This window comes from Thrips palmi, unplaced genomic scaffold, assembly GCF_012932325.1.
Source record: "Thrips palmi isolate BJ-2018 unplaced genomic scaffold, TpBJ-2018v1 HiC_scaffold_17, whole genome shotgun sequence".
Lineage (NCBI taxonomy): Eukaryota > Metazoa > Arthropoda > Insecta > Thysanoptera > Thripidae > Thrips > Thrips palmi.
The window spans coordinates 595,149-616,076 of record NW_023144626.1 but is presented as its reverse complement, the minus strand read 5'-3'; the positions used below and the strand labels follow the sequence as shown (position 1 = coordinate 616,076).

General features: G+C 57.3%; 1 protein-coding gene across 1 annotated transcript; it reads right to left on the bottom strand.

Annotated features, from left to right (window-relative positions):
• Positions 1-4,645: 4,645 nt before the first annotated feature.
• LOC117643848 (glucose dehydrogenase [FAD, quinone]-like) lies at positions 4,646-17,893 on the bottom strand. The gene is made up of 6 exons (XM_034382964.1): positions 17,363-17,893; positions 9,731-10,048; positions 7,790-8,059; positions 6,993-7,328; positions 6,507-6,790; positions 4,646-6,158 (listed from the first exon to the last, which is right to left on the bottom strand). The coding sequence occupies exons 1-6, from the start codon at positions 17,768-17,770 to the stop codon at positions 5,912-5,914; spliced, it is 1,863 nt and encodes a 620-aa protein (XP_034238855.1). The 5' UTR covers positions 17,771-17,893; the 3' UTR covers positions 4,646-5,911.
• Between the last annotated feature and the right edge of the window lie 3,035 nt (positions 17,894-20,928).

Here is a 20,928-nt window from a genome sequence, read left to right as displayed (position 1 = left end):
TCGTTTTCGTCGCTCTGTCTCTGTCGCACTCATGGAGCGTCCCGTGCGAGAGCGAGAGAGACAGAGCGACGAAAACGACTCTCGGAATGAGTGTGCAGCTGCATCCCGCCGCCCCGCCGAGCACGCAGACACGGACAACCGCCCTCCGGTTCGGGCAGCCGCCTCAGAGTGGGCCAGGCGACCGGTGGAAGCGGTGAAAATCCCGGACGCGTTTTGAGCCCCAGAGTCGCTAAGCAGGACTCGAACCGACCGTGTGACCCCACCAATGGATTGCTCTCCAAACGAGGAATCCATTGGTGGGGTCACACGCTCGGGTCGAGTCCTGCTTAGCGACTCTGGAGCTCAAAACGTGTCTCGAGGTTCGGCCGCCTCCACCGGTCTTCTGGCCCACTGTGCGCCTCGCGCCTGCCCGTCCGTCCGGTTCCAGGCCGAGGCCCCCGGCTTGTCCTTGAACTTGACCAAGTCCGGGCGGCGCGTCAGAGCGTCTGGTGGTGGTCCTCGTTCTCCCCGACCTACCGGCTTCCGCGCCGCCGCACGCCGCCAAGGATTGTCATCACGGCGGATGGCGCAAGAACGCTCTGCTGGAGCATGGCAGGCTAGGCTGGAGGACCCCGTTGGAGGACCCCGTTCGCCGCGACTCGTAAAACAGCGCACAAAAGTGCTGGACGCATTCTCCTGGCGGCCACACGCCGTCCTCGGCGCGATCCTCCGTCTCTCTCTCTCTCTCTCTCTCTCTCTCTCTCTCTCTCTCTCTCTCTCTCTCTCTCTCTCTCTCTCTCTCTCCCCCGTGCGGTGACACGGGGGCGATCCTCCATTGTCTGTCCCGCTCTGTCCCTCGCAGTGACACGGGCAACACGCCTCACCTGCGATTCAATTAAACGCTCGTTCATGGCACGCTTACATGATGTCGAACCGGAAAAAAACGAGACACTAACAAGAAAAGAGGATGGCCGTTGTTCGCGTGCGACGCCGAGCCGAACAGATTATTGGTGGCGATTATGGCGGCTCTGCGGCTCTGCCACTCCGGCGATGCTTAGGAAATCTGGCCGGTCGGATCTGCCTTGGCCTTCTCGGCCTGCGCGGTGCTCTCGAGGGCTGCGGGCAGACAGAATCCGGGAGTCCTTTCGCTCTGTCTCTCTCGCACACATGGAGCGTCCCGTTTAGGTGCGAGAGAGACAGAGCGACGAGGACGACCCTCGGGATCAGTCTGCGGAGGCAATTTTCGGCTCGAGGGCCACCAGTGGAATGGTTTCGAGAGTCGTTTTCGGCGCTCTGTCTCTCTCGCACCTGTGCGGCACGCCCGATGAGTGCGAGAGAGACAGAGCGACGAGGGCAACTTTCGGAATGCAGCATCGGGATGCGCGCCGGACGTGGCCGATCACGGCTTGCACCGCGAACCGCGGCACCGCGGCGTCGTGGTGAAACAGTGCATCGGCGAGGACAAAGCGACGAGGCTGCTCCCGTTCCCAAGTCGCGTTGCATAGGCCAATCAATGACCGAAGAGTGCTGCGACGATGGTTCCATTCATCGGCCTTCCTTCTCTGCAGACTGATTCCGAGAGTCGTTTTCGTCACTGTCTCTCTCGCACCTACACGGGGCGCCCCACGAGTGCGAGAGAGACAGAGCGACGATTCTCTGAATCAGTCCGTGGCTGCTCTGTGACTGCGCGAGCGAGCAATGAGCACGAAGACGTACTGCTCGTGCGCGGTGCCGGCGGCGCATTCGAAGCAGCGCTCGTTCCGGTCAGTGCCGCGTTCCTCCGTCTCTCTCGCACCCCAGCGGCGTTCCGTAGAGAGAGACAGAGCGACGAAGGCACCTGTTCGGAAGAATGAGCGCGCACGGAGCGCGGCGACGGCAGCGCTCGTTCCGGTCAGGCCGCGTTCCTCCGCCGCTCGCACTCCAGCGGCGCCGTACAGGTGCGAGAGCAGGCGAACACCTTGGGAAAAAGAGCGCGCACGGGGCCGGCAGGAGTTGCCTTGGGGTGGGGGAGGGCGGCATGACCCCGCTCCCTCGAATGAGCAGCAGTACTGTAGGGAGCACTACACGAGGCGGTTCCTTGGAAAACGCCCCGGAAAATTGCGGCCCCCACGTCGGCCCTTGGAAAAAGGCCGGGGTCTCCTGCGGGCGTCCTCGCGGGGGTTTCCCTCTCTCTCGCACCCCTGCGGCGCGCCCCGTGAGTGCGAGAGAGACGGAGCGACGACTCGTAGGGCCTTGCGTAGGGGTGCGAGAGGGACAGAGTGACGAGGCGGGGAGGTCGCCGTGACGCGGCTGTTCCTTTGGCTCCGGTAAACGGCGCGGGGCGGGGCGGGGCGGGGCGGGGCGGCCGGAGGGCGGCCCGGCCGGGCGGAGGCCATGTTTGGCGCACCGATGCCCATCTTGCGGCTTGCAGCTTACAGCGTGGCGTAGCAAGCGTAGCGTGTCACAGCGACGCTGACGCCACGGCCAGCGTGGCGGCCAGGACGACGTCCACGACGACGGGGCGAGCGTCATCGCCAAGGATGCGGCCAGCCAGCAGCCAGCCAGTCTGTCAGCCAGCCAGCAATCAGTCAGCCAGCCAGCCAGCCAGCCACTCAGTCGGCCGGCCCGTCAGTCGTCAGTCAGTCGGTGAGTTGGTCGGTCAGTCAGTGAGTCGGTCAGTCAGTCAGCAGTCAGTCAGTCAGTCAGCCAGTCTAGGGGGCGGGGACCGCGGACAGCCAGGCGAACGTGGCGCGGCCCAAAAGTTTCCACCTTGGCGATGCACGGCACGCTGATTCCGAGCGGCGTGCTCTCGTCGCCCGCTCCGCTCTCTCTCGCTCTCGCAAAGGATCGCGCATGGGCGCGAGAGAGACAGCGCTAGAGCGACGAGGGCGCGGTTCGTAGACAGCCCGCAGTCTTGGCACGGCATCCCCTCGCACGGTCCAGGCACGGCCCCGCGGACATTCCATGTCGCCCGGAGTCCTGGACGGTCCTGGACCGCGCGGACTACTCTACGGCCGTATAACGCTCCCGTCATGTAACGAGGTTTTTTCGGCCGCCATGGAGTCATGAGCTGGAAGCAGAGCGATGCACCGCCGCGATGCGCGATGCACGCCAGGCAAGCAGTTGCAGGCAAGCACACTGCGCGGCGCGCGAGCTCACGGCTAGGCTTTGTTTTGGCACACACTACAAATACACCAACACAAATTTGCAGTTGAGTTGTCTCTCACAAAGTTGTTCGGTGTATGTGCGTGTGTGTCTTTTGTGGTGTGCATATGTGTGTGTGTGTGTGTGTGTGTGTGTGTGTGTGTGTGTGTGTGTGTGTGTGGTGTGTGTGTGTGTGTGTGAAATCGTTCAGCGCGGAAAGTCCAGGTAGACTTTTAGCGAGCATGCAGCCTTGCCGTAAACCTTGTTCCTTTGCCTGTTCCGCCACGCGCGGCGTTCGCCCGGGCCCAGGCGGTCCCTACGCATTCCCACAGCTGCCGCTAGAGGTCACTGCTGGCTCAGTTTCCCGCCTTTTTCAGCGCGCCTGGACCGCCTGGCTGGACCGCCTGGGCCATTGTCATGACCGTCATGACCCCCGCTAGCGTGGCTCTGCCAGCTCGGCCGTCGCTCTGTCTCTCTCGCACTCATGGGGCGTACCGCCCAGGTGCGAGAGAGATGGGCGCACGGGCATTGCGCGGAATCAGCCCGCGGGTACGCGCGGTGCGTTCAAGTGTGTAGTGCTGGTGTTTGTGCGGCTGCCTGCCCTGCCTGTCCGTCCTGCCGGGGCTGCCTGCCCCGTCGGGGCCGCGCCGCAGCCGCGCAGCCCTGACATTATGGATGACCCCCAAACGGGACGCCGCGCTGCAGCAGACTGATTCCGAGAGTCGTCGCTCTGTCTCTCTCGCACTCATGGGGCGTGCCGTGGTGTGAGAGAGACAGAGCGACGTAGTCTGCAGCGCGGCGCGCGCGGGAAGATGAACTCGACCCACCCGCATCATCCGGAAAGGACTTCGCACATCCGACACCATGATCGTTGTGGTGCACTTCGCGAGGTGCTGCGACCGCTACAGCCTGACGCCACCTGACGCCACCTGGCTCGACCCGCTCTGTCTCTCTCGCACTCCTCGGGCGTTGCGTAGTCCGCTGGCGTGCGAGAGAGACGGTGCGGCGGATCTGCTGTTCGGATCTAAACTCCGGCGGGCTACAGTGGGCCAGAAGACCGGTGGAGGCGGCTAAAACTCAAGACACGTTTTGAGCTCCAGAATCGTTAAATGGGACTCGAACCGAACGTGTGACCCGACCAATGGATTGCTCTCCGAACGAGGAATCCATTGGTGGGGTCACACGTTCGGTTCGAGTCCTGTTTAGTGTCTCTAGAGCTCAAAACGCGCCTAGAGTTTTGGCCGCCTGCGCCGGTCTTCTGGCCCACTGTGCGGGCTGGGCGTTCGAGAGGAAGGTGGGGTGCACGAAGGAGGACCAGTCACTACACTACAGGTGGGCCGCGACCCCAGACCGTCAGGCCCGTCAGGCCGTCTGCCCGCACACACACTCACCTCAGCGATTCTGCACGCGCGCGTCCTCCCCCCTCCCCGCCACACACACACACACACACACACACACCACACACACACGCACGCACACAGACGGATACATCCACTGTTAGGCAGCAACACTTGTTGTTTTCCTCGAAATTTATAAAAAGACCTTCACTTTCTCGCATGGTCGCGTTTATTTAATTACTCTTACAACATAGTAGTTATTCACAAGGCAAATTTATGCTGATGTCTTTAGTCTATGGCATCACTTAAAGTCAATGAAGATAGAATGAGCAAGATCAACGCACTGGAGGTGATTCACTATGGTTATACAGTATTCCGAGGCGAACTCGACACACACTCACACACTCGCTCACACATACAAATCACACGCATACAGAGAACAAAGTTCGTGCGAAAACTGGACAATGAGAAACAGGGACAGCATGGAAATGGAAAGCAAAATCAATGTGATGGGACATATAAAAACTTGCTAACATAAAGAATGTAAAAGGTGATATTCAGTACAGTATTCTGGGCCCTCAGATTAATTTCTGTCGGGCCTGACCTGACTAGCGATAGGCTCGCAAGAGGGGCGAACACAACTTACAGCTAAATATTCACGCCAAGAAAATTACTCTACGTAGCGCCAGTCTTCATCCCGCTGCGCTGCAACAGCACTTCAGCGAAGTGAAAACAAAAACGGACAGAAAAAAAAACAACGAACAAAACATTTTAACCCGGTATCCCGTTAGCTCCACGAAATGGAACCAAACACGGGCGTGCGACAAAGTTATCTGAACGGCAGAGGTCCTTTTGTGGTCTCTTTGAGAACTGCACGCTTGCCTACACTGTAAAAATACTTGAGTCAAATCGAATAAAACTATGAGCTGTACCTCTTTTGACGGACTCTAAGTTGAAATGCAGTAGATACCTCTCCTGGACAAAACAATGAACCGAATTTTTACTTTGCTTCGACGTAACAGTTTCACAGTGTAACGCCTTCCGCGACCTCCGCACGCACGCACGCACGGCTCTGTCCGTCCACTGGCAGCTCACAGCCTGTTGCTTCGATGCATCGACTAATCGACACTGCACCCGTCGAACCGCACTGCTCAAAGTTCCTCAGGCGCGGATCCAGTAGGAGGGCAAAATAACAGCTATTGACCCCAATTGACTCCTAGATAGCCACCTGAAAGGTAGGCAAAAAGCCAACACTTTGACCCTGTTGGTAGGCAAGAGGTGCTTCTTTGTCCCTCTCTTCAGGCCGGGTCTGGCTCCGCCACTGATGTTCCTCCACCGCGGTCGGCGTCGTTTCTGTTTTCGGCGCGTCCCGGCCTTGTTCATGACCGTGGTCGAGACTTTAGTCGAAACTGTGGTCGACGCCTTGGTCGAAACCGTGGTCGAAACCGTGGTCGAAACCCTGGTCACGGGCGTCACACGGGCACGCCGTTGTCCTCCTTGATCATGTCGGCGGCCTTCTCGGCGATCATGTAGGTGGGCGCGTTGGTGTGCGCGGCGGGGATGGCGGGCATGATGGAGGCGTCCACGACGCGCAGCCGGCCCACGCCGTGCACGCGTAGGCGCGAGTCCACCACGGCGTTGGGGTCGGAGCGCGGGCCCATCTTGCACGTGCCGGACTGGTGGTAGATGGTGAAGGGGAAGTGGCGGATGTGGCAGCGCCTGGGGGGAACGGGGCATTGCGACAAAAAAGGACTGTTAAAGCGGGGAAAAAAGGAAAACTACGTATTTAACGAGCCACTTGTCGCGGCACTACCCAGTGGGCCAGAAGACCGGCGGGGGCGGTCAAAATCCGGGACGCGTTTCGAGCTCCAGAGTCGCTAAATGGGACTCGAACCGGACGTGTGACCCCACCAATGGATTGCTCTTCGAACGAGGAATCCATTGGTAAGGTCACACGTTCGGTTCGAGTCCTGTTTAGCGACTCTGGAGCTCAAAACGCGTCTAGAGTTTCGGCCGCCTCCACCGATCTTCTGGCCCACTGTGCACTGAGCGTTACGGCGCACTGACCAGTAGGCGCGCGTCCCGAAGCCCTTGCTCTTGCAGGCCGGGATGGGCGTGTCGTGCAGCGTGGAGCCGAAGCGCTGGAACGGCTCCGTGTTGCTGAGCTCGATGGTGCGCAGCACGCCGTCCACCAGCACCTCCAGGTCCTCGGGGTACTGGAAGTAGTTGTGGAAGATGAGGGGCTTGCGCAGCGGGTTGCGGTCGCGCAGCATCACCCGCCCCTTGCTCTTGGGCCGCATCAGCATGGGCAGCGGCATCCACGAGTCGCGGCCCTCCACGTGCGCGAAGATCTGCGGGACAGGAGAGGCGGGGGCGTTAGTGCGTCGATGTAGCCGAGGGGGTTAAGGCGTCGACTGTCAACCCAACGTTCCGCGGTTCAACAACCAACACATTTTCGTTTTTTTTTTTAGGGATTTCTTTTCAAGCGTAACACGCACTGATGCTGAAAATCATGGAAACACCGTACGCGGTACTCGCTGGCCTCGGCCCCACCTTTTGGTACAGCGCCTCGTCGATGCCAAAGTTGTCCCTGAGCGTGGGCTCCGAGATGACGGAGCCCGAGTTGAACAGCAGCTCCAGGTCGGGCCAGCCGTCCGGGTTGTTGGGGTCCTTGAGGTCGATGAAGCCCACCGACTCGCAGCCGCCGGGGATGGACATGGGCCCCGTGTGGTAGGCGATGTAGTCCACGTAGTCGTCGTGGCTGTCCAGGATGCGCTCGGCGCGCAGCGACACGGACTGGTTGACCAGGAACAGCACCGCGCCGGCAGACACGTGGTCCATCAGATTGTAGCCGACGGCCAGGTCCTGCACCACGGGGATGTTCTTCTCCTGCAAGGCAGAGGGGAGACGGGGCTAGATCGACGGGCAGGGCAGGCGCGGATCTAGAGGTGCGTCCCTGAAGTCCGACTGGTAAGTAGGCAAAAACACCATTGTTTGCCCCGGTAAGTAGGCAACTTCTTCACCTTCTTGAACCCGCTGGGCCCACCTTTGGCAGGACTGCAGTGGCGGTGGCCGCCGTCGCACAGTGGGCCAGAAATCCGGTGGAGGTGGCCAAAACTCTAGACGTGTTTTGAGCTCCAGAGTCGCTAAACATGACTCGAACCGAACGTGTGACCCCACCTACGGATTCCTCGTTCCGAGAGTAATCCATTGGTGGGGTCACACGTTCGGTTCGAGTCCCAGTAAGCGACTCTGGAGCTCAAAGCGCGTCCGGGATTTCGACCGCCTCCACCGGTCTACTGGCCCACTGTGCGGCGGATGCCACCAGCGCAGCGCCGCGCCGGACTGACCTGAAGGTGGGCGCGCGGCCCGATGCCGGAGAGCATGAGCAGCTGGGGGCTGTTGATGGCGCCGGCCGAGATGATGACCTCCCTGCGCGCGCGCACCACGCGGCGCCGCCGGTCGCGCACGAACTCGATGCCCGTCGCCTCCCTGGTGACCGGGTCGATGAGGATGCGCGTGGCCACGCTCTGCTTGGTGACGTGCAGCGTGCGCCGGTCCCGGATCGGCCCCAGGTACGCGCGGTTCGAGCTCCACCGCGTGCCGTTGCGCATCGTCACCTGCCGAGCAGTAGTTCAAGTTACCCCGGTTGTAAACCTCCTGCAGGTTGTAATCCCTGTTCACACACTAAATTCTTTAGAAACTGTTTCACATAAGTAAGGACGTATTTGTCCAGGAGTAAGTTATGAACTGTTTTATTCATAAATTAACGATGGGTAAACAACTTCCCACATGCATTGTACAAAATTTGAACACATTTCACATACAGCAAGCAAAAAAAAAAAAAAAAGACCAACACAGAGTTTTACAGTGGTTACCCTCTCGTAAATTAGTTACGATTTTATAAATACTTCATCCCCTTATAAAAATTATTTGCTCCGAGATCTGTCCGAGCGGGGTTCCAGCCCGAAAGAGGTCCGTCGGGCTAGTCCGACGAAGCTCCAGAATGTTCCCAAATCGGCAACTTTACGGATGTGTCCGAGAACCGAAATCCGGGCTGGTTTCGGACTGTCCGAGTCTCGGTTCCGAAAAAAATCCGACGGCGGTGAGCCAGAGGCAAGCCGTATTCGAACCTTCGCTTCCCGCCTTCCTCTCTGTCTTTGCACACCAGTGCTGACGTCGGAGCCAACTGAGCTAACCCGACAGATGAGGACTGGGGGCTCCGGTGAGCCTCTTCACTGACTCTGCGCTGCGCTCTCCGCTCCGCTCCTTCCTCTGGGCGCTGGGAGGCGCGATTTTCAAGATAGAAGAGTGGGGATTTCTCAAGGGGACCTTGAACTTAAAATATTTTACGTCCAACACGTTTTCTTATGCATACCTGTATTTAAAGTTTCATGTTTCTCCGGTTGTACGAAACAATTTAAATTAATTGACTGAATGCATTCTTGCAATTTAAACCACGTTTTGTGGTATTTGTTTCGGCACATACTCAGCAACGACAAAAAATTGCTGTATTTCCAATAATTTTTTAATTCTAAATTTCCTTACGAAAGGCGAATGTTTGAGATTGAACATTGTGGAATCACTTCGACACACCTCAACTGTAGCTCCGCTAAAGGAACAATTGTCTAAGTCCCAAAGCGAGGGGGAAACGGTACAGAGTTCCGAAAACAGTCCGGAGGGGAGACTTTCCTCGGACGTATTCCGGGTAAGTCCGCTGCCCCGGACTCCCGGCGGACCGACCCGGACTTTCCAGGGAGTCCCGGACACATATCGGTCTGGCCCGTCCGAACAGCGGCCCCTTCGCGGGCTAACCACGGAATCGTCCGAGGGCAATCGGACGCTTCTGGGGACAGCCCGAGGTGGCGGGGGCTCTTTCGGACGGCTGGCGGCAAGATTTCGGAACAATTCGTTTTTACACGGGTCACAATACAGAATCATTGCCTCTCATTATGTACATAACTGACACGCACAATTATAGAAATGTTTGTGGGCTATGAAAGTACATAAACATTTAGTGTGAACAGCGGTAACTCACATTCAACATTGACTCCCTAAATCATTGACAAACATTGCAAGAGGAAGGCGATTACGTATACCTGCTGCATCTACTGCACCCACTGCATTTTCCCCCAAAGTGTAGTGCAACATTTAGGCTCGTGCCGGGCATTAATGCCAGTGGCACACTCAGCCGCTGGCCGCGTTTGACAGGCCGGTCGAACACATTAGCGTCCCCGTTGGACTCTTTTTTTTTCCTTTTTCTTTTTCCTGGCGCGCAACGCCTCACTCACCTGCAGGTACGAGTAGCCCGCCTGGGTGGGGCCGTTGTAGTCCACGGGCCAGCCCCCCTTGAGCATGCCGGCCTCCAGGAAGGCGGCGGCGAGCGGCGTGTGCCAGGGGATGTAGGAGACGGCCACGGGGCCGCCCACGTTGTGGTACACCTTGTCGCGGGCCAGGTCCGGGATGGTCATGTCTTCCAGGCGGAGGAAGTACTTGAGGACGTCGCGGTAGCCCCAGCCCGGGTTGCCCATCAACTCCCACTGGTCGTAGTCGCGGTAGTGGCCGCGGTTGTAGATCATGTAGTTGAGCACGCTCGAGCCGCCCATCACCTGCAAGAACACAATCGGCGTGACGGCGCGTGCGGCGACGTGCGGCACGCTCATTCCAGCAGACTGATTCCGAGAGTCGTTTTCGTCGCTGTCTCTCTCGCACTCATGGGGCGTCCCATATAGGTGCGAGAGAGACAGAGCGACGAGGACGACTCTCGGAATCCGTCTGCAGTGTCGAGTCGGCCTCCGAGGAGCCCCCCGAGGGAGACGGAGTCGGAGACAATACCCGCGGCGCGGCCTGCACACTGCTTCCGAGAGTCGTCTTCTGTCTCTCTCGCACTCGCGGGGCGTCCCGTACGGGTGCGAGAGAGACAGAGCGACGAAAGCGACCCTCAGAATCGGTGTACTGCGGGTCGACAAAGCCTGAGACTCCACGAGCCACACCGGCCTTGTGGCGGCGCTAGCAAGGCGGTGTGCGGCCAGTCTGTCTCTCTCGCACCCAGCGAGACGCGCCGTGAGTGCGACAGAGATAGAGCGACGATACCTGTCTGACCATCAATCGAAAGTGGCGCTTCACCGAGCCGCCGCGCTTTGGCTGTCCGCTTTGCACTTCATCCCAGAGACAGCGGTCCGCGTTATGACTATGACGGGGGCTCTTGCGGCACGGTGACGACGCCTGCTGGCCGGTTCCGAACGGCGCTCTCTGTCTCTCTCGCACCCTTACGGGACGCCCCGCGAGTGCGAGAGAGACAGAGCGACCGGCCGCGCGCTTGGCTGCAGTGCAGTGACCATTACCGCGGAGAAGCGCCAAGAGGCGCGCGGCCTGCGGTCGGCGGGCAAGGTCGGCGATAGGTCAAGCGCTGTATAAGGGGCGGTGTGAAAGGGAAAAGGAAAGGCAGAAGGAGGGCGAATTCGCGGACGCGGCGACGTGGCCGGGGCACCGGGGCGCCGGTCAGGGGATTTCGGGGCGGCGGACTGATTCCGAGAGTCGTTTACGTCGCTCTGTCTCTCTCACACTCATGGGGCGCTCTTATGGGTGAAAGGGGAGAGACAGGGAGCGCGACGAAGACGACCCCGCGGAACATCGTCTGGGGGGACCGTGCACCGAGCACAGCACCCCATGGAAGGCAACATAGCGACTGGTGGATTGGCACTCCCGCCGTGCACCCAAGTCCGACGGGCAGGCGCAGCCTCCGTTCGTCAGGGGCCATGGCGCCTGGCCCGGGTAGATCCGCCGTACGAATTCATGGGGGCAGCCTTTGGTCAGGGGCCATGGCGCCTGGCGGATGGCACTCCCGCCGTGCACGCAAGTTCGACGGGCAGGCCCAGCCTCCGTTCGTCAGGGGCCATGGCACTTCCCCGCCGTGCATCAAAGTTCAACGGGCAGGCCCACCCGCCGTCCGTCAGGGGCCCTACAGCGAACTCGTAAACTCGGATCTTTGTCTAAGTCGCGGGCTGCCGCGCCGTTGCCTCACGGGCTGGCGACCTGAACGCGCGAGTGCGGCGAAAGAGCGCAGCGCCTTGCAGACCGGCGGCGTCGCGTCCCCGCCGCGCCCCGCCTCCACCGGCTGTCGTAGTAAAAGAGAAGGAGACGACGCGACACGGCCATTCCGAGAAAAATGGAGTTCCCGCGAGGATGCCTGGCTGGCGCACTGCAAGGCTTCGCGACCTCCGTCAGCTGATCTCTGTCCCACCCCGCCCCGCCCCGCCTGGCCCGGTCCCACCACGCGGCGCGGCGCCAAAACGGGACGCGGCGAGTTCAAGGTCGAGGAGAGGGTCTCCTCGGTGGACAGCGAGTCCGGCGGACTGTCGGCCTAGAGCAGCCGTCGCAGGGAACTTCCAGAGCAGTGGTCCGGGCCGCGTTTGGGCGAATGTGGGTTTTCGAGGCTGCATGCACGCGGGGCTTTGGAGACCACAGTGGAGTGGGCCTGAAGACCAGTCGAGGCACGCACGACACTGTAAACATTTTCAGTGCTGCGGTCGCCAAAGAGGACTGGCATCTGAACCTATGTATCCATGGATTTCCAGCTCGTAAGACAATCCTCTGGTTCAGTCATGTGTTCACTACGACGCTTCATTCAGGCTTGCAACCACCCTTGAAGACTTTACGCTTGACTTGCAGTGTCAAGAAGAAATTCTCATTTGCACTGAGATTGGCGGGAGAGGGGTGGAACTGGGAACTACGCTGGAGGGCAAGAGCAGCAACAAACTGCCACTACGCTTGGCGTAAAAGTAAGCTTCATTTCTTACACCACTGTTTGAATCGAGCGCCATTTGAGAACAGCAGAGCTTGAAAGTTTTGACAGCTTGCTTGCACCGCCTGCTTGGCGGACCACCGCCACCGCCACGCACAAGTGGGCCGCCAGAAGACCGGTGGAGGCGGCCTAAATCCCGGACGCGTTTTGAACTCCAGAGTCGATAAATAGGACTCGAATCGAACGTGTGACCCCATCAATGGATTCCTCGTGCGGAGAGCAGTCCTTTGGTGGGGTCACACGTTCGATTCGAGTCCTGTTTAGCGACTCTGCAGCTCAAAACGCGTCTAGAGTTTTTGCCGCCAGCGCCGGTCCTCTGGCCCACTGTACGCCGCCGCCGCCGCCGCGCCCTGACGCACGCGGTGCGGTGATGCGGGCCGCACGCGTCGAGGACCGCAGCAATGCATACGTGCAACTAAGTGTGCGTCAGAAATAGCACAGATAATCGGCGGTGGGCGTCTCACACACACACTCACACACGCACACACATACAAAAAACAAACACACGCACGCACCCACACCGACGCACGCAAGCACACACACTCACGCAGCGCGGTCCTCTCGTACACGTAACGCCGCGGAGCCTTCCGCTCCTCTTCGTTTACAGCCTTAATTATATGGAAACCATAAAGTGTCGTCCCCGTGGCGCTGCGATGCACAGCAGACTGATTCCGAGCGCCGTTTTCGTCGCTCTGTCTCTCCCGCACTCATGGGGCGTCCCTTAGAGGGGTGTGAGAGAAACACAGCGAGATGAAAACGGCTCTCGGAATCAGTCTGCTGCGACGCACTGCAGTGGTGGCGCGGCGCCACCTAATATTGGTCGCTCCGGCGCGCGCCGAAATGACCCATTCCGGAACGGGCCGATGGCGACACCGCGGCGGAGCGGCGGCGCGGCATGCACGTTGTGGCACACATACACACCCTGCGGGAAAATGAGAGCATCCTCCAGTGGCGTGCACTAAGTGCTGGTCTTGATTCAGTACGGCCACCAAAAGGCGAATGAGATCTTCAATGTGCGGATTCTGCGCATGCCACCATTTTGCTCAGCTGCACTGAGGTCTCAGGCCCTTTTGGCCCTTAGGCCTTTTGGCCCTTTAGGCCTTTGGGCACTTTGGCCCTTTTTTCCTTGGCCCTTGGGGCCCTTTTTGGGCCCCTTTGGCCCTTTTTGGGCCCTCAGGCCTTTGGGAACTTTGGCCCTTAGGCCTTTTGGCCCTTAGGCCTTTTGGCCCTTAGGCCTTTTGGCCCTTAGGCCTTTCGGCCCTTAGGCCTTTTGGCCCTTAGGCCTTTTGGCCCTTAGGCCTTTTGGCCCTTAGCCCTTTTGGCCCTTAGGCCTTTCGGCCCTTAGGCCTTTCGGCCCTTAGGCCTTTTGGCCCTTGGGCCTTTTGGCCCTTAGGCCTTTTGGCCCTCAGGCCTTTGGGAACTTTGGCCCTTAGCCCTTTTGGCCCTTAGGACTTTCGGCCCTTAGGACTTTCGGCCCTTAGGCCTTTTGGCCCTTTGGCCTTTGGGCACTTGGGTCTTTTGGCCCTTAGGCCTGTGAGCACTTGGGCCTTTTGGCCCTGCCCTCGTTCTCGTGCAAAAGGGCTAAATCTTGCACTCGGCGGCGCGGTGGCCTTTCCCGGCCTTACACGGCACACGCCACGCCCTGCCACGCCGCGATTTCAGGTGCCATGCTTCGCGGCTTCGCGGCTTCGCGGCCTATCGCAACCCACAGTGACGTGCCGCTATTTCGTGAATGGCGCCAATGGCGGTCGGCCCCCTGGGCTTTGTCGCGAGGCTGCAGGCTCCGTCCGGACGGCGCTTCGTCGCTCAGTCTCTCTCGCACCACTGCGAGACACCCCACCAGTGCGACAAAGACAGAGGATGACATTGCTCGGAACCATCCTTTCATGAGGCTGCCGGTACTGTGTGGCGTGGCTCACGTGTCCGACGGGCACGTGCCATCCGCGTCGCGACAGCCGCGGCAGAGCAGTAGACTCATTCCGAGAGTCGTTTTCGTCGCTCTGTCTCTCTCGCACTCATGGGGCGTCCCGTACAGGTGCGAGAGAGACAGAGCGACGAAACAGTCGAGCCGAAGGCCCGGGCTCGGCGGGCGCGGGAAGCGGAGCGGGTAGCGGCGCGAGGGTGGTTCGCTCAGTTTGCAGTGGACTCTGGTAAAACTAAAGCGTAGTATTGCCTTCTGTTTTCAAGCGTAGTCACGCTTGAAATCAAGCGTAACAGGCTCATCGGCCAAGATTCCCTCTATCTAAATGCATGGTGGAATTTCCGGAATATGCTTCATTTCAAGCGTAACGCCTTGAAGCGTAACTTTATGCTTGACTCAAGCAAAGAGTTACGCTTTAGTTTTACCAGCGGAGTCAGATCCTGATGGCGTTCGAGCTGAGAGTGTCTCTGCCGCGCACACTCGGGCAGCCGTTTTCAGGCCGGCACCGACACTGGTAAAATTGAAGCTGCTTGAATGAAGTTTCGTGAAATTCTTCCATGCATTTAAATAGGCGGTGGAGAATCCGCTTGAAGAAATGCGTAAACGTACGCTTCAGTTTTAACAGCAGCCTGATTCCGAACACTGCTATCATCACCCTGCCTGAGTGAGGCAGCGAAAGAGACATCGTCAAGATAAGCAGTGGTCGGAGTCGGCCTGCAGTGAAGGAAGTGGCGGAGTGCATCCCGGCGTGCAGTGAGCTGGCTGCCGGGCTGCCAGGCCGGCTTTGGGAGGCGGGGCAGCACAGTGGGCCAGAAGACCTGTGGAGTGGGCCAAAACTCGAGACGCGTTTTGAACTCCAGAGTCGCTAAACAGGACTCGTGTGACTCCACCAATCGATTCCTCACGGTAAAAACGGTACCTGGTTTTCCCAGGAACCCTATGGTAGAGACATAGGCGATTTCCAGGGAGTTCCTGGGAAAACCAGGAACCGCTTTTACCGTGCTCGTTCGGAGAGCAATCCATTGGTCGGGTCACACGTTCGGTTCGAGTCCCGTTTAGCGACTCTGGAGCTCAAAACGCGTCTCGAGTTTTGGCCGCCTCCACCGGTCTTCTGGCCCACTGTGGGCAGGGCGGCCGGGCGTTCTCCACCCCCGTCGCCCAGGACCCCGTCACCTGCCACACCGGCCCGGGAGGAGACAGGACGCCTTCAATCAGGGGCCCATTGGGGCTTGAAGCCTAAAGGCGGCCACCTTTAGGCTTTCGAGTGCGAGAGGGGACTCAAAGGGGGCCCTAAATCGATCCTTTGGGAAAATCAGGTGGCAGCCCACATTTGGTCCAGTCTGACCGGGGCCAAAAGGCGGCCTAGAATTTTAGCCCCCCGGGTTTTGAGCTCCAGTCCCACTAAGCGCAGTCGTTGCCGGAAACGTGGCCTAAATGGATTCCTGGGTTCGGGAGCAGTCCATTGGCGGCGGCAAAAACGTTCGGTTCGAGATTAATGACCGGGCTAAACCTGTGGAGCCGGAACACGGGAGCAGCCATTTTGTCGCTCCAAATGGGCCCACTGGTGCCCGACCCACTGGCCGGGAAAGGTAGGCAAAACCTAGACCGGTTGAGCTCCAGGCGTCGCTAAAAGGCCGAACCAAATAATGCCCCCACCAATGGTTTCTCCGAACAAGGGAACCATTGGTGGGCACACGCCTGGGGTTTTGGGCCCCGACCGGAAAAGGGGGGGCCCCTCGGGTCTGGCCCACTGCGACCCGGCCGATGATGCAGCCAAGCCGACACCGCGTGGCCCTCTCGCGCCTCGCGACCGTCTACACTGTAAAAATTTGTTGGCACAGCTTGATGAAAACATTGTGGATTGATTACATTTTTATCACTCTTAAAAAGGATGCAAATAGGATAACAAATTGACAACAATTTCTTCAAAGGTCCTCTACTCACTGTCTAGGCGAAGGCGAGGTAGGTAACCTACTGGTTTGAATGACATTCTTGTACGTATGGAACATTAGCCTTGAAATTGTCATCAAGTGACAAACCAAATTTTCACAGTGTACGTGCACTGCAGGACGGCACGGTGCACTCGAGTGCACACGAGTGCTCGCCTAGGTCGGTGGGAGTCATTCGAAGACCGCGAGTGTACAGTGCACTGAACAGTTTACCCGCGTCCACCCCCTTGGTGCCGCACCGAGGCACACACCTCGTTACCCTGACCACACATTACACGGTGTGCTGCAGACTGTCGCTCTATCTCTCTCGCACTCGTGGCGCGCCCCGCGTAGGTGCGACAGAGACAGAGCGACGAAAACGACTCTCGGGATCCGTCTGGCGTTGCGGACGCTACTCCACCGCAAGCTGTTTGCCCCATAACGAGATGAGTGTTCACACCCGAGTGTGAAAGGCAAGCCGCTGCCGTCCGCATGAATGGCCTGGACGTGCACGCCTCAGCGCCGCGACACACTCTCCGAACCGAGCTCGTTTCCCGCCAAAACGGCCGCCGCTTTTGAAAGGGTGTCAAAGTTAGCACGCCTGGCAATCGCTTTGCCGGTCAGTCACGTGGGCGGCCCGGCGTGCTGCTTCGGTGTCTAGGCCAGGAGCGGATCCAGTAGGAGTGGGGGGGGGAGGGAGGAATTGACCATCGTGGCCCCTAGGTAGCCGCCTGAAGGGACATACTTTTCCCCTGTAAGTAAGCCAAAAGTACTACCTTGCCCCTCCCGCCGGCTTGTGGACCCGCCACTGTAGGCCGGCGTGTCAGTGGACTGATTCAGAGTGTCGTTACCTTCGCTCTAGCTGTCTCGCACCTATGCGGGACGCCCCATGAGTGCGAGAGAGAGAGACAGAGCGACCTAAACGACTCTCTGAATCCGTCTGGTGGACGGCCTCCGAGGAGGCCGGGCGCCTTGCTGTCGCCGGGGCCACTGATTCCGAACAGTACTTTCGCCGCTTCGTCTCTCTCGCACTCGCGGGGCGACCCGTTTAAGCGCGAGAGGGACAGAGCGACGAAACGCTGTTCGGATGATCCGCCTGCAGGGGCTGGGGTCGGGCTAGGAGGGTAAAGCACGCCGGGCCCCTCAAGTGTAGGGTAAATAATGTTCACTCAGGCATAAGGTCACCGACATAACGTGCACTACACCGACGCGCGCGTGCGCACACAGACACGCACACAAACACACACACACAAACACTTGACGCTCTCACCTTGCCCCTGGGGTAGTTGCACTGGCGGTTGGCCATGCCCAGGCAGGCCGTGTCGGAGGGCACGGTGCGGTACTTCCAGTTGGCCTCGCTGAACTGCAGCATGTTGGCCACGATGGGGATGTCCATCATGTAGTTCTCCTCGCGGCCCGCCTCGATGAGCAGCACCTTCCAGCCCTCCACGGAGCTGAGGCGGTTGGCGAGCGCGCAGCCCGCCGTGCCCGCGCCCACGATGATGAAGTCGTACTCGGGGAGCACGTCGCGCGTGTCGCGGGGCTCGGTGCGCCCCATGCGGGTGATCTCCCAGATGGACCGGAGGGAGGCCTCCAGGATGGACGGGCGGTACGGGCCGCGCTGGCACTGCACTGCCGCCAGCAGCAGCACCATCGCGCACAGGGCCGCCTTCGCCATGACGGTGCACTGCGAAACCACCGCGACGGGGATTCGAACCCGCGGTCTGATCGACGAGCACTGTGAGGGCGCCGCGACGCGGCCGGTGCGGCACTGCTTCCCGTATCCGCTGTGACGTGCGGCGCGAGCGACGGCCAAGTGACTCCGCCGCGCCGCCACTGCTCTGTCCAGGCCCGGCCGGCCCGCCGCGGCGCAGCCTGCCTGCACGGGCTGCACGGACGCAGCGCCGCGCAGCGCAGCCACAGTGTTGCTGCCCCCACCCCGGCGAGTCCGCCTGGCGGGAACCTGGCGGCCGAGGGGCGGGGACAGGGGCCGTCGCGACGCCCGCCGCCACCGCCGCGGAGAGGTTCAACCTCCGCCACGCCGGGCGCTACCCTGCGCCTCTAGGACTCTAGGGTAGGGATGCCCCCGCGTCGCTACTCCACGTCGCAAGACGCCTGCCGACTTGGGGAGGCATTGCGAGGGGTACCTCACTCAGAAAATCGGTGTACACTAACTGGTGACTGGACTGAATTCACTACTTTTGATTAGAATGTAAATCTTACGAAATGCGTTTCAAAAATGGCGCAAATGGAGCAAATTTACGATTTTGTGGCGGCTTTTTAAGTGACTGGGCTGAGACAAGGCAGTGACTGGAGTCAGAGGTGTACACTGACTGGACGAAGTGACGCACCCCTCGAGGCATTGTGTGCCAGAAGACCGGTGGTGCACTGAAAAACCAAAGGTGGTCTATACAACACCACTGGTGTGGAGATGCCATTTGGTTGCGTCAGTCGGTGTGGTCTATATCACGTTCGCTGTGGTCTTCCCATGAAATGACCACACCAAACGTGGTCTCGACCACACTAACTGATGCAGCCAAAACGGCACCCATTTGACTGCATCAGTTGGTGCAGTCTAGGCTACGTTTTGGTTTTTCAGTGTGAAGACGGCCAAAATTCTGGACGCGTTTTGAGCCCCAGAGTCCCAGCAACGCCAGTCTGTTACCCACTGAAGCACTAATTGGCGAGCGATAGCGAGCCCTTGCCGTGTTTGGGCGCTCCAAAAAGTGACTGGTCGTGCGTCTGTCTGTCTGTCTGTAGCGTACACGCTCACGTTTCTCAGCAACTACAACACTAATAGTTACCAAATTTTGCACCGAACATCCCCTAAAGGTCCCACAGGGGGAGTTTATCTTATATTCACGATTACTACCGTTTGAAATATTCAAAACATCCTTTTGAATTAGGTTCTTAGCGTGGTTAGGTTGGCAGCATATATAGCAATTTTTCATACTTGCGGCCGCGGCTCTCAAATACGGGACTGGCAAAACATTGGCAAATAAAACAAAATAGAGAGGAGAAGGGCTTAGAAGTGAGTTCGGTCTTAGTTTTTCGATATTCTAGAATGATTGAAACCCCTCCGGAGTGTCAACACAGTGAAATACGGAAAATGAAAGTGACAATTATTACGCGTTTCGTCCGTCCGTCCCTCCCCCGCCACAGGGGAAATGTTTTAGTCAGTGGAGTGTGTTTGATCGTTTGATAATTGCAAGAATGATTTGGTCTTTTTAAGTTTTGAGAGTGTCTTTCCATTTTTATTCTCAGACATTATACTTTTTAGTTGTTTGCTTTGCTCAATAACAGTTAGAAAATAGATCAATGCAATCTAAAAGTACAAACCAGACACTAATCTTGCCAAAATAAATAGTCTTTGCTGACTCTTGGCACTGACTCTGGGGAAAGGCTTCATAGCAGTGCTGTAAGTTTACTATAGTACTAACCTTAAAGATAACTATATGGTGAGTGAGAGTAGCGCATACATGGTTTGACTTTGACATCTGATTCAATGAGACGATTCAGTGACTTGGTCATATGATTTCATGAGACGATTCTTTTAAATTCACCATACATTGTCTGCGACAACTGGTAATTTGTGTCAGTCATGGTTTGAGTTGGCTGTCTTTTTAATTTATTCAGAATGTTAGGTAAATACTTATGCTATACTGTTTTAAAGATTAAATATCACATCATGACTATCTTTATGAATAAGATTAACTTGCGTTTAGCAATAAGTGGGCTCGACATTGAATCAAATGGAACGATTCATTGGATCTGACAGAAGGTCTTCTCCGTAAAGTAGTTGCAATCAGCCTGCCTGTAAATGTGTCTCTTTTTAATTAATTGAGATAAATCAATGTAGTTTTATCCACTAGTTTAAAATAAAAGGGAGATAAAAGGCGTTTTAGGTATTACTTATAACATTGTGTATTCATAAGTTCAATAACAAGGAGATATCGAATGGTAATTGAAGCATTTGTGAATCGTATTAAGTAATTCAATGCTGGCTGTTAAATGTTACTCGACTGAGTAACAGTGTCAGGGTTGATGTTACGACACAATGAACAGGAAACACACTTAGAAATTGCGAAAATGACTTCCAATTTCATCTCAGACCTTTACTTTTCCAAATATTTACCAATTTTGGACCAAAATTTTTGAGTCGAGTTTTACATAGTTTCCTGCAGTTTTTGGTGTGCTGATCACGAAAATGACTTCCAATTTCATCCCAGACCTTTACTTTTCCAAATATTTACCAATTTCGGACCAAAATTTTTGAGTCGAGTTATACATAGTTTCCTGCAGTTTTTGGTGTGCTGATCACGAAAATGACTTCCAATTTCATCTCAGACCTTTACTTTTCCAAATATTTACCAATTTTGGACCAAAATTTTTGAGTCGAGTTTTACATAGTTTCCTGCAGTTTTTGGTGTGCTGATCACGAAAATGACTTCCAATTTCATCTCAGACCTTTACTTTTCCAAATATTTACCAATTTTGGACCAAAATTTTTGAGTCGAGTTTTACATAGTTTCCTGCAGTTTTTGGTGTGCTGATCACGAAAATGACTTCCAATTTCATCCCAGACCTTTACTTTTCCCAAAATTTACCAATTTGTGACCAAAATTTCAAAGTTGAGTTTCCCATTGTTTCCTGCAGTTTTCAGTAAGATAATCACGAAAATGACATGAATTCCGGCCCTTTCGTGACGGAAGACACTGTATTGGCCTTACTGTGCACATATTCTTCGCCATCTCCTATAAGAATGTGTTCAGACGCATCGCTCGCCTACTACGCGCCCAAACTAAACGGCGCGTACCCCTAGTATACCTCTGTCTA